Source organism: Neoarius graeffei, chromosome 1 (assembly GCF_027579695.1).
Source record: "Neoarius graeffei isolate fNeoGra1 chromosome 1, fNeoGra1.pri, whole genome shotgun sequence".
NCBI classification, from domain to species: Eukaryota; Metazoa; Chordata; class Actinopteri; order Siluriformes; family Ariidae; genus Neoarius; species Neoarius graeffei.
Window position 1 is genome coordinate 21,645,451 of NC_083569.1, and position 13,291 is coordinate 21,658,741.

A 13,291-nucleotide genomic window follows, 5' to 3' on the forward strand; every position below is an offset into this window, starting at 1 on the left:
ACTGGAATTGGGTTAAGAACTGTCCAACTCATTATTAAAATCTGGAAGGATAGCAGTGAACTGTTCCCAGAAGAAATGTGGTTGGAAAAAAAAAATCTTAACTCACTGATCAGAGATCACATAAAGTGGTGCTTGAATGTTTGTGAACCCTTTAGAATTTTCTATATTTCTGCATAAATATGACCTAAAACATCATCAGATTTTCACACAAGCCCTAAAAGTAGATAAAGAGAACCCAGATAAACAAATGAGACAAAAATATTATACTTAGTCATTTATTTATTGAGGAAAATGATCCAATATTACATATCTGTGAGTGACAAAAGTATGTGAACCTCTAGGATTAGCAGTTAATTTGAAGGTGAAATTAGAGTCAGGTGTTTTCAATCAATGGGATGACAATCAGGTGTGAGTGGGCACCCTGTTTTATTTAAAGAAAAGGGATCTATCAAAGTCTGATCTTCACAACATATGTTTGTGGAAGAGTGTCATGGCATGAACAAAGGAGATTTCTGAGGACCTCAGAAAAAGCATTGTTGATGCTCATCAGGCTGGAAAAGGTTACAAAACCATCTCTAAAGAGTTTGGACTCCACCAATCCACAGTCAGACAGATTGTGTACAAATGGAGGAAATTCAAGACCATTGTTACCCTCCCCAGGAGTGGTCAACCAACAAAGATCACTCCAAGAGCAAGGTGTGTAATAGGTGACAAGGTCATAAATGACCCCAGGGCAACTTCTAAGCAACTGAAGGCCTCGCTCACATTGGCTAATGTTAATATTCGTGAGTCCGCCATCAGGAGAACACTGGACAACAAAGGTGTGCATGGCAGGGTTGCAAGGAGAAAGCCACTGCTCTCCAAAAAGAATGTGGCTGCTTGTCTGCAGTTTCTAAAGATCATGTGGACAAGTCAGAAGGCTATTGGAAAAATGTTTTATGGATGGATGAGACCAAAATATAACTTTTTGGTTTAAATGAGAAGTGTTATGTTTGGAGAAAGGAAAACACTGCATTTCAGCATAAGAACCTTATCCCATCTGTGAAATATGGTGGTGGTCGTATCATGGTTTGGGACTGTTTTGCTGCATCGGGGCCAGAATGGCTTGCCATCATTGATGGAACAATGAATTCTGAATTATACCAGCAAATTCTCAAGGAAACTGTCAGGACATTTGTCCATGAACTGAATCTCAAGAGAAGGTGGGTCATGCAGCAAGACAATGACCCTAAGCACACAAGTCGTTCTACCAAAGAATGGTTAAAGAAGAATAAAGTTAATGTATTGGAATGGCCAAGTCAAAGTCCTGACCTTAATCCAATCGAAATGTTGTGGAAGGACCTGAAGCGAGTAATTCATGTGAGGAAACCCACCAACATCTCAGAGTTGAAGCTGTTCTGTCCAGAGGAATGGGCTAAAATTCCTTCGAGCCGGTGTGCAGGACTGATCAACAGTTACCAGAAACGTTTAGTTGCAGTTATTGCTGCACAAGGGGGTCACACCAGATACTGAAAGCAAAGGTTCATATACTTTTGCCACTCACAGATATGTAATATTGGATCATTTTCCTCAATAAATAAATGACCAAGTCTTTTTTGTCTCATTTGTTTAACTGGGTTCTCTTTATCTACTTTTAGGACTTGTGTGAAAATCTGATGTTTTATGTCATATTTATGCAGAAATATAAAAAATTCTAAAGGGTTCACAAACTTTCAAGCACCACTGTAAATGCTTGATAAAGTCAAATTGTCATAAAATTGACAGTTGACTGCTATGAGCATTAAGATTGGACTCTGGCGCAATGGAAAAAGTCATGTGGTCTGATGTGTCCAAATTTACCCAATTCCAGTTGTGGTCTGTCAGTTGTCCAGAAGACAATTGTGGTAGAGAGAGAATGGTCGAGCATCGGCTGTGAACGACGAGGAGTCAGGTTGAACCAGTAGGTAATATGTGATGAACTGCTACTGTGTCTAATTACTGGCTGTCAATTAACCTGTGTCTCTGTGTATCTTTTTGACAGCCAGGAACAGGAGAGAAAGAGAGCTATGACACCCCATTGCGTGTATGTATGTTTATGTTTCATTATTAGGTCACTGAAAAGTGTGAACAATAAAAAGAACACACCTGTTCTGAAGCCTGCTCCCAGTTCCTCTGTTTCCCAAAGTCAGAGAGTTGTTACAATGATCATCGACACTCTTCACGAGGAATACTTTTATGTCATGCACACTGTGTAAATTGCATGAATTATTGGGGATCAATATGATTTGTACTAGTGTTTATCATCTGCAAACAGATGGGTTGTTTGAATGATTTCATGAAACACTTAAAAACATAATTTGTACGTTCGTTCACGGGGATGCTAAAAACTGAGACAGGTGGCTAGACCCTCTGTTGTTTGCTGTGCGTGAGGTCCTACAAGCCTCCACTGGGTTTTCCCCTTTTGAATTGCGGTATGGGTGCAAGCCCTGTGTTGTCTTAGACATCATTATAGAAAATTGGGAAGCGCGGTCTTCTCAAAGCAAATATGAAATTCAATACGTTCTTGACCTGAGAGCAAAACTCCATGCACTGATTCACATAACCAAGGAGAATTTGTTACAAGCCCAAGAACATCAATCTCACCTGTACAACAGAGGGACATGGCTAAATGAATTTGCACTGGGAGATAAAGTCCTCATTTTACTGCCCACCTCAAGCTCAACATTACTTGCCAAGTTGCAAGGGCCTTTTGAGGTCACATGGCAAATTGGGAGGCCGTCTATGATGTCAAATGTCCAGATAGGGGCAATACATGTCAAATTTACCACCTTAATCTCCTGAAACTGTGGAGAGAGGAGGTTCCTGTGGCTTTGGCAATGGTAGTTCTGGAGAGGGCGGAGCTGGGACCAGAGGCACGCTGGGCTCACAGCAAACCCAAAAAAGTGTGCAGTTGGATGGGTGGAATTACGCTATCTGGGCTTCCACTTGGGTCGTGAGCAGATGCATCCCAACATTGATAAGACTGGAGCAATTGCGGCCTGCTCGAGACTTAAGACCAAAAAGGGGTGAGGCAGTTCCTGGGGCTGGCTGGCAATTATAGGCGGTTTGTGCCTAACTTTTCGGACTTCACCAGCCTGCTGGCTGACCTCACTAAAAAGGGGGCACCAGATCCATTCAAGTCAATGGAGCCATGTGAACAGGCTTTTGCTCAGGTAAAGCCAGTTTTGTGTGGGGGCCCACTGTTGCATTCTCCTGACTTTTCTTTCCCTTTTATTTTACAGACTGACACATCAAACAGATGGCTGGGGGCTGTTTTGTCCCAGGTAGTGAAGGGGGAGGAGTGTCCGGTGCTGTACATCAGCCACAAGCTCTCCATGCAAGAGCAAAAGTAGAGCATCATTGAAAATTACTTTCTGGCCATCAAGTGGGCAGTCCTCACTCTCTGGTACTACCTGCTAGGATGCTCATTCACCCTCTGTTCCTACCATGTCCTGCTCCAGTGGCTCCACTACATGAAGGATGCCAACATGCCAATCACTCATTGCCAACATGCCAATAACTCCCTTGTCATTGCAGGCTGCTTGCTTGCATGTCTGTGTTTCCGGCTGGATCATATTAAATTTTCAGGCATGGAGCAGCGATCTTGCAGAGGCTTCATTTGCAAATCCCAAGCTGAGGCACGGGCTTACCGACCTGAGAATGTGCACTTTCGAAGGGGGAGGCTTAGAGGGAGGTGCCTGTAAAATTTGGCTTCATTTTGAGCTCTATTGGCTGAGTTATTAATTTTTAAAGCCGGCTGGATCATGTTCAATTTTTAGGTGTGGAGCAGAGCTTTCGGGGGGCTTTCATTTGTGAACACCGGGCCAAGGCGCAGCCCTACTGACCTGAGACCATGCTCAATTGAAGGGGAAGGCTTAGACGGAGGTATCTGTAAAATTTGGCTTCACTGTTAGCTCTCCTGGCCGAGTTGTTAATTTTTGAAGCCATGTGGATCATATTAAATCTAACAGTGTTTGCTTTACAAAAAATTTTCTGCTTCAGTCAAATACTATTGAGAATTATTTTTCTAACAAATGAATACCTGAAACACAAAATAATTGATAGTGAGTATGAAAAAGGCTTTGGATGAAATTTCTCAACTATCAGATGAAGTGGCATTGGACGAAATGGTCATTGGATGAAGTGTCTTGATCCCGTACCAGAGTTTTACACGTGCAGCAGCTAAAAGGATTGAATGTATAGTAATTTTGGAGTTACTATAAATTTGTTCATTGGGATTTCTTTTGAGTGATATTAATTCCAGATCTGGTAATATTTTCAAAGTGAATAATCAGATGTTGCCCTGCTTATGCAGGTATTTTATTATTATTATTATTATTATTATTACTCGCCTGTTCCCATGTTTCAGCATCCACCCCATTCAGGGAACTATTACAATAAATAAACACAGCTTTGGATGTAAATAAATGTTATATTGAATAAGGTTGTCGAAACAGTGTCACAGGGAATGCCCGTTGTAATCAATGCTATAGTGAAATATTAGTGTGGAACTTTTTTTTGGCCAGGCAGAGTATAAAAGTGACGTCATGCCAGTTGCTTGAGTTGAAGTTTATCCAGGTTCAGATTTGTGAGATAGTGAGGAAGATTTTCTGATTATGATGTCAGAAATTCTTTTTTTTTCTCTTCTGTTGGGAAAAAAAAATACTTCTGATTAGAATTTCTCCAAAAGTTTCAGCATCCATGTGTCAAGTGCACGAGGGAGACGGATGTATGTGTAGAAGTGTTTTATTGAACAAAGTGCGATCTATACAAAAAGTGCAGGCAAGGTCATAAACATGAAAACAGGCAAATGGTCAGTCGAGGCGCAAACAGGATGTCTGAGGCAAAACGAGAATGAGAACTAGAAATGGAACAGGAGTTGAGACACCAGAAAAAACAAAAACAGGAAAAAAGGCTAGGTAATGTGCACTGAACATGGTGTAATACTTTGCATTGTATTTGCATCACCGCAGTCCTTAAATAGCCCAACACATAGTTCTCTAATTGAGTTCAGGTGTGCTTTGTTCATGGAGCATGTGATGGAGCTTACTCAGCATGCACGCAGCCTGAGGCATGCCTTCTTGTGCACGCGCCACAGTGCGCAGGACTGACAGAACCTCCGGGAGTGAAAATCCATCCTACTTGGCCCTGGTGGGGGTTTGGGATCAGGCTCAGGCTCTGGACACGACTTGGGTTCTTGGCTCAGAGTAGGCCTGACCTCAGGACTTGATGTGGACTCTGGACTGGGCTCAAGCTCTGGAGACGACTTGAGCTCTGGAGATGGCTTGAGCTCTGGACTGCAGTCAGGTACAGACTTGAGCTCTGTAGATGGCTCTGGACTGGACTCAAGCTCTGTAGACAGCTCCAGGCTGGGCTCAGGCTCTGTAGATAGCTCAGGCTCTGTAGATGGCTCCGGACTGGGCTCGAGCTCTGTAGACGGCTTGGTCTCTGGACTGAACTTAGGCTCGAGCTCTGTAGACAGCTCGGTCTCTGGACTGGACTCGGGCTCGAGCTTGAGCTCTGTAGATGGCTCAGTCTCTGGACTAAACTCGGGCTCGAGCTCTGTAGACAGCTCGGGACAGGGCTTGGGCTCTGGAGACAGCTCGGGACAGGGCTTGGGCTCTGGAGACGGCACTGGTTCCGGAGTAGACCCGAACGCTGGCTCCGGCATAGACGCTGGCTCCGGCACTGGTTCCGGAGTAGATGCAGATGCTGGCTCCAGCGTAGACACTGGCTCCGGCCCTGGAGTGGGCCCTGGCACTGGAGCAGGCTTTGATGCAGGCTCTGGCACTGGAGCGGGCCCTGACACAGCCTCTGGCATGGGAGCAGGCGCTGGCGCTGGCTCCGCCTCTGGCACGGGAGCAGGCACTGGCACAGGAAAAGATGCTGGCACAGGTTCAGCCATGGATTCAGGTGCTGGTTCTGGCTGAGAAACCAGCTCAAAAGAGGCAGCCTCCTCTGCTGTCTCTATATCAGCCACTGAGGGGAGCTCTGGGGCAACGGTCTCCTCAGCTGAGTTGGCCACTGGAGGGAGCTTGGGAGCGATGACCTCCTCAGCTGAGTCAGCCACTGGAGTGGTTGTCTTTAGGAGGCGCTCTAGAGCAACGGTCTCCTCTGCTGCATCAACCACTGGCCTGATTGCCCCTCCCCAAAAATTTTCAAGGGGTTCCTCCTTTACTAAGGATTCATATATAAACTTGAGCATGGCAAAGAAAGTCTGAGAGTTACGAAGGCATGGGTGTTCCACCCGAATCAGATAGTCCACCCATCTGTGTGCTCGCCCACCAATGAACGTCAGGATGAGACTTACCCAGATGGGTTTGGGTGGCTTGGGCTCTTGGAAGTCATCATAGAGGACCCCACACTGGATGTGGAATCCACATGGGTGATATTCTCCATTGTAGGGCATAGGAGGGTGAGCATCGGTACGTTGGTGGAAATATGAGGTTTGTAGCAGGGACAGGGAAACCCGGAAGTGGCATGGAATCACGTATTGAAACAAATCTGCTACATCCATAGTACGGTGAAGTATTCTGTCAAGTGCACGAGGGAGGCGGATGTATGTGCAGAAGTGTTTTATTGAACAAAGTGCAATTTATACAAAAAGTGCATGAAACACACACAAAGCAAACAGTCCAAATCAGTAGGCAAGGTCATAAACATGAAAACAGGCAAAGGGTTGGTCGAGGCGCAAACAGGATGTCAGAGGCAAAACGAGAATTAAAAACGGGAACAGGAGTCGAGACACCAGAAAAACCACAAACACAGGGAAAAAAGACTCGAAATGCACACTGAACGTAGCGTAATACTTCGCATTGTATTTGTATCAGCACAGTCCTTAAATAGCCCAACACATAGTTCTCTAATTGAGTTCAGGTGCGCTTTGTTCATGGCGCACGCACAGAGGCGGGCCTTCTAGTGCATGTGCCACAGCGCGCAGGACTGACACCAAGCAGGTTTTTTTTTTTTGTAATTAATTTTTTTTTTTGGGGGGGGTGAAAATGGGAAATGTGAGCAGTTTCCACCAATATCTCTCAGAAGTGCAGGATTTGCCGGCCACTTGACATCATTACAGGGAAAATTTTTTTTTTTTTAAATGGTCAGGCCAAAATCAGGATCTCCCGAATCTCCTGATGGCCCATCTGGGCCTGATGGTGCTGCAGGTAGGTGCCTCCTCACAGCTCCAGGGTTCCCTAAGGCTACATCCACATGACAACGGCAACGAGATGTTATTTAAAAATATATCGCATCCAAATGGGCAACGATCAGTAAAATATCAAGTCCATATGGCAACGCAACGCTTGCTGAAAACGAAGCAATACACATGCCACACCTCTAGGGGCGCTGTAAGATGGTCCCTTCGGAGACACCAGAACAATAGAAGAAGTAAGGATGCATGCGCATAAACTATTATGCGCGAGACTTCATATTAGCCACAAAGTCAGGAAAATCTGTTTGTAAAATTACATTATAATGACCAAATACAATGAAAAGTATTTTTCCAGTCTCACCTGTGAAAGGTAATCCCATGTGATCTCGTTTGGACGGCAAACCTGTTGGTACAGTTAAACGTAGCTAATCTTTATTCTCCACTTTGACCTATCCAATATGGCGGCAAGGATGACGTATGATTCTACGCGGAAGGCGGCGTCTTTAATGGTCCGGAATAAATTGAATGCTACACGTTGATGGATTAATTTGTTGTTTCTCACCTGTGAAAGGTAATCCCATGTGATCTCGTTTGGACGGTAAACCTGTTGGTACAGTTAAACGCAGCACATGAATCTTTATTTTCCGCTTTGACCTATCCAATATGGCGGCAAGGATGACGTATGATTCTACGCGGAAGGCGGCGTCTTTAATGGTCCGGAATAAATTGAATGCTACACGTTGATGGATTAATTTGCTCTTCTACGCCCTTTTTGAGGAATGTATTGTAGGACTTAAACCAACATATGAAGAGGTGAGATCGCTCCTTTTTTTCCCTATTTTTGCTGGCGGGATTGACTCTGCCCTAAGGGCAGAGTCTCTCTCTCTCTCTCTCTCTCACTTTGCACCATTACACAATAAATATTCACAGTGAAAATATTTTGTAAGTGCGTTTCATGAACCAAGTTATAGGATTTGTTGACAACTCGCATCGAGTTCGTTACACTTCTACCCGGCGTGAAGCACTCACAGTCATGTGGTTGTGACGTCATCGTAAACAAATCCGTTCTACTCATCCAGACGACTTTGCAATGGCAACGTTGCCAGATCTTTCCACTCTGGACCCCGTTCTCAAAAAGATTGCGTTTTGGGCACCCAAAACGCCGGTGCCGTGTGGACGCCAGGCCTAAACGATAAACAATTGTATCGGAGTCACCTGAATCCGTTGCTGTGTGGACAGGGCCTAAGTTTAGGGTACCACAAATGAAATGTATGTTTCTTCAATTTATTTCAGTCATTGCCTTTAAAATTGTTGCAGTAATCCATATCATCTGATTGTTAAACACCACTAGCTGTGACTGTGAGTGCATGGTGGCCCTGTGCTGTACTGAAGGATTCAGGGTGACCAGGAGAAAGTGGATACTGAAGATGAGTATTAATTTTTCAAAAGGTGTATGAAATCATTGCAGAAATTATGCATGACACTTCACCTTGAGCTCTTTGTCCAGGGTGGTGTTGGGGCTTAAGAAGGCCTGCACCATGTGTCCAGAGACAGGAAAGTTGGAGGGTAGTTTCTCGCACCTCTGGATCATCCGTGGATTTGCCCCATTCAGGAACTGATGGCCAAAAAACCAGTCCTCCTTCCAGTGTTCCATAACATATTCTAAAAACAGTCATAAGGCATTTATATTCAATTAGATAGTATTATTATGTGTTATTTACAGCTGAAGCATGAGGTTTAAATACAGTGATGCTTGAAAGTTTGTGAACCCTTTAGAATTTTCTATATTTCTGCATAAATATGACCCAAAACATCATCAGATTTTCACACAAGTCCTAAAAGTAGATAAAGAGAACCCAGTTAAACAAACGAGACAAAAATATTATACTTGGTCATTTATTTATTGAGGAAAATGATCCTTCTTCTTCTTCTTCTTTTGGCTGCTCCCGATTAGGGGTCGCCACAGCGGATCTTTCGTCTCCATTGCTCCCTGTCTTCCGCATCTTTCTCGACCACACCTGCCACTTTCATGTCCTCTCTCACCACATCCATGTATTTCCTCTTTGGCCTTCCTTGTTTTCGTTTGCCTGGCAGCTCCATCCTCAACATTCTCCTTCCAACATGCTCTGCATCTCTTCTCAGGATGTACCCATACCATCTCAGTCTCATCTCTCTAAGCTTAATTCCCAAGCTCTCCACATGTGCTGTCCCTCTGATGTGCTTGTTCCTTATCCTGTCCAACCTTGTCACTCCCATCACAAACCTTAACATCCTCAACTCCGCCACCTCCAACTTTGCCTCCTGTCTCTTCGTTAAGGATACTATCTCCAATCCATACATCACAGCTGGTCTCATTACTGTCTTATACATCTTACCTTTCACTTTTGCTGGGACTTTCCTATCATAAATCAAATCAAATCAAGTTTATTTGTACAGCGCTTTTAACAATAAACATTGTCGCAAAGCAGCTTTACAGAATTTGAACGACTTAAAACATGAGCTAATTTTATTCCTAATCTATCCCCAATGAGCAAGCCTATGGCGACGGTGGCAAGGAAAAACTCCCTCAGACGACATGAGGAAGAAACCTCGAGAGGAACCAGACTCAAAAGGGAACCCATCCTCATTTGGGCAACAACAGACAGCCTGACTATAATATTAACAGTTTTAACATGTATAACCCTCAACTGTCCTCATGGGGCCATCCTTCACAGGAGTGGGGCGATAAAACTCCGACCAGACACAGGGCACCAGGATGGATCAAGCAGGTCCGAGGGGCAGAAGAGGCCAGCATCTCAATCCCAGGATCAACATGTAACTCAGAGGGACAGATTGGGGGGGGGAAGAGAGAGAGAGAAAGAAAACACATTGTTAGGTATGCCCTAAAAATGACTCCCAAAATCCTTCTCCAACTGTTCCACCCTGCCTGCACTCTCTTTCTCACCTCACTATCGCAGCCCCCATTTTCCTGCACAGTTGATCCCAGGTATTGAATTCACCAACTAACTTTATGTCTACTCCTTGCATCTTCACTACACTCTCATCCCCATTCTCATTGATGCACATTTACTCTGTTTTGCTACTGCTCACCTTCATTCCTCTTTGTTCCAATGCATACCTCCATCTCTCCAAACCCAACTCAACCTCCTTTCTACTTTCACCACATATCACAATATCATCCGCAAACATCATGTTCCATGGTGACTCTTGCCTCACTTCGTCCGTCAAGCTATCCATCACTATGGCAAACAAAAAAGGACTCAAAGCAGATCCTTGATGGAGTCCTGACCTTGAACCATTCAGTTGTTCCAACTGCACATCTCACTGCTGTTTCACTGTTCTCATACATGTCTTGCACCACTCTAATGTACTTCTCATTCACTCCACTCTTCCTCATACAATGCCATAACTCATCTCTCAGCACGCTATCGTATGCCTTCTCCAGGTCTACAAACACACAATGTAGCTTTCTCTGGCCTTCTCTGTACTTCTCCATTAACATTCTTAAAGCAAAAATTGCATCCGACGTGCTCTTCCTTGGCATAAACCCATAGTGCTGTTCACAGATTGCTACCTCTCTTCTCAATCTCGCCTCCAATACCCTTTCCCATAGCTTCATGGTGTGGCTCATCAATTTTATTCCTCTGTAATTATTGTAGCTCTGTACATCTCCCTTATTCTTGTATACTGGGACTAGCACACAGTTTCTCCATTCATTTGGCATTTTCTCATTCTCTAGGATCTTATTAAACAATCTCGTTAGGAATTCCACAGCTGTCTCACCCAAACATCTCCGAGCCTCAATCGGGATACCATCTGGTCCGACTGCTTTCCCAGTCTTCATTCTTTTCATGGCTGCCCTCACCTCATCCTTACTAACCAACTCTGCTTCCTGATTTGCTGTCTCCAATGAATCTGACCTTTTCTCTCTTGGATTCTCCTCATTTAATAAATCCTCAAAGTACTCTTTCCACCTTCTTAATACACTTTCTTTGTCAGCATATTTCCATTTCCATCTTTCATCACTCTTACCTGCTGTACATCCCTCGCTTCCCTGTTTCTCTGCCTAGCTAGTCTGTACAGGTCTTTCTCTCCTTCTTTGATGTCCAGGTTTTCGTACAACTCCTGGTATGCATCTGCTTTCACCTTCACTACCACTCTTTTTGCCTTCTGTCTCATCTCTCTGTATAACCGCCTGCTTTCCTCGTCTCTCTGATCATCCCAATTCTTCTTTGCTAGCCTCTTCTCTTTTATAATTTCCTGCACTTCTTTGTTCCACCACCATGTCTCCTTGTCTTCCTTCTTTCTTCCCGATGACCATCCTAGGCAAGGCAAGGCAAGTTTATTTATATAGCGCATTTCATACACAGTGGCAGTTCAATGTGCTTTACAGAGGTAAAGGGAAAACAGTAAACAATAGAAAATAAAATTACATAAAATAAAGGGGGAAGAAGAGAGAAAAATAAAAATAAAAATAAGAATTAAACAATAGTAGAAATAAAATAATAAAATGAAGTAAAAGTTCAGTAAAAAACAGCAGAATAAAATAGAATAAAAGTTAAGTAAAGTTTAAAACATGACCACCCTAGCACCTTCCTTGCTGCTTCTCTTACTAGTACAGCAGTAGTATTCCAATCTTCTGGCAGACTTCCATGACCACTCAATGCTTGTCTCATTTCTTCCCTAAACTTCTTCTGATGTTCAACCTCTTTTAGTTTCCACCACTTAATTTTCGGCTCCACTATTTCATGCTTCCTCTTTTTCACTTTCAAGCTCATCCTGCACATGACCGCTTGATGTTGTCTAGCTACACTCTCCCCTGCCATCACTTTACAGTCTCCAGTCTCCTTCAGGTTACCCCTTCTGCAGAGTATGTAGTCCACCTGTGTAGATCTTCCTCCACTCTTAAACGTCACCCTGTGCTGCTCTTTCTTCTCAAAGTATGTATTGACTATTGTCAAATTCATCCTCTTTGAAAAATCAACCACCATTTGCCCTTCCACATTTCTCTCTCTCTTACACCATATCTGCCCATCACGTCCTCATCTCCTCTGTTTCCCTTGCCAGTATGTCCGTTGAAATCTGCTCCTATCAGCACATGCTCCTCCCTCCATATGTTTTCTACCACTTCATCCATCTTTTCCCAGAAAGACACTTTCTCTTCAGACTCACATCCAACCTGTGGAGCGTACGCACACACAACATTGGTTACCAGGAATCCTCAATTTATTGAGGAAAATTATCCAATAGGGCGGCACGGTGGTGTAGTGGTTAGCGCTGTCGCCTCACAGCAAGAAGGTCCTGGGTTCGAGCCCTGGGGCCGGCGAGGGCCTTTCTGTGCGGAGTTTGCATGTTCTCCCCGTGTCCGCGTGGGTTTCCTCCGGGTGCTCCGGTTTCCCCCACAGTCCAAAGACATGCAGGTTAGGTTAACTGGTGACTCTAAATTGACCGTAGGTGTGAATGTGAGTGTGAATGGTTGTCTGTGTCTATGTGTCAGCCCTGTGATGACCTGGCGACTTGTTCAGGGTGTACCCCGCCTTTCGCCCGTAGTCAGCTGGGATAGGCTCCAGCTTGCCTGCGACCCTGTAGAAGGATAAAGCGGCTAGAGATAATGAGATGAGATGAAATTATCCAATATTACATATCTGTGTGTGGCAAAAGTATGTGAACCTCTCAGATTAGCAGTTAATTTGAAGGTGAAATTAGAGTCAGGTGTTTTCAATCAATGGGATGACAATCAGGTGTGAGTTGGCACCCTGTTTTATTTAAAGAACAGGGATCTATCAAAGTCTGATCTTCACAACACATGTTTGTGGAAGTGTATCATGGCATGAACAAAGGAGATTTCTGAGGACTTCAGAAAAAGCATTGTTGATGCTCATCAGGCTGGAATAGCTTACAAAACCATCTCTAAAGAGTTTGGACTCCACCAATCCACAGTCAGACAGATTGTGTACAAATGGAGGAAATTCAAGACCAATGTTACTCCCCAGGAGTGGTCGACCAACAAAGATCACTACAAGAGCAAGGCATGTAATAGTCAGTGAGGTCACAAAGGACCCCAGAGTAACTTCTAAGCAACTGAAGGCCTCTCTCACATTGGCTAATGCTAATGTTCATGAG

General features: G+C 44.1%; 1 protein-coding gene across 1 annotated transcript in view; it reads right to left on the bottom strand.

Moving 5' to 3' along the window:
- The window catches only part of LOC132886932 (polyunsaturated fatty acid lipoxygenase ALOX12-like), a 31,151-nt gene that overhangs the window by 13,304 nt on the left and 4,556 nt on the right, over window positions 1–13,291 (bottom strand). The window contains exon 6 of the mRNA XM_060922165.1: window positions 8,658–8,830. Coding sequence (XP_060778148.1) covers window positions 8,658–8,830 — 173 coding nt within the window. The remainder of the gene's footprint in view (window positions 1–8,657; window positions 8,831–13,291) is intronic.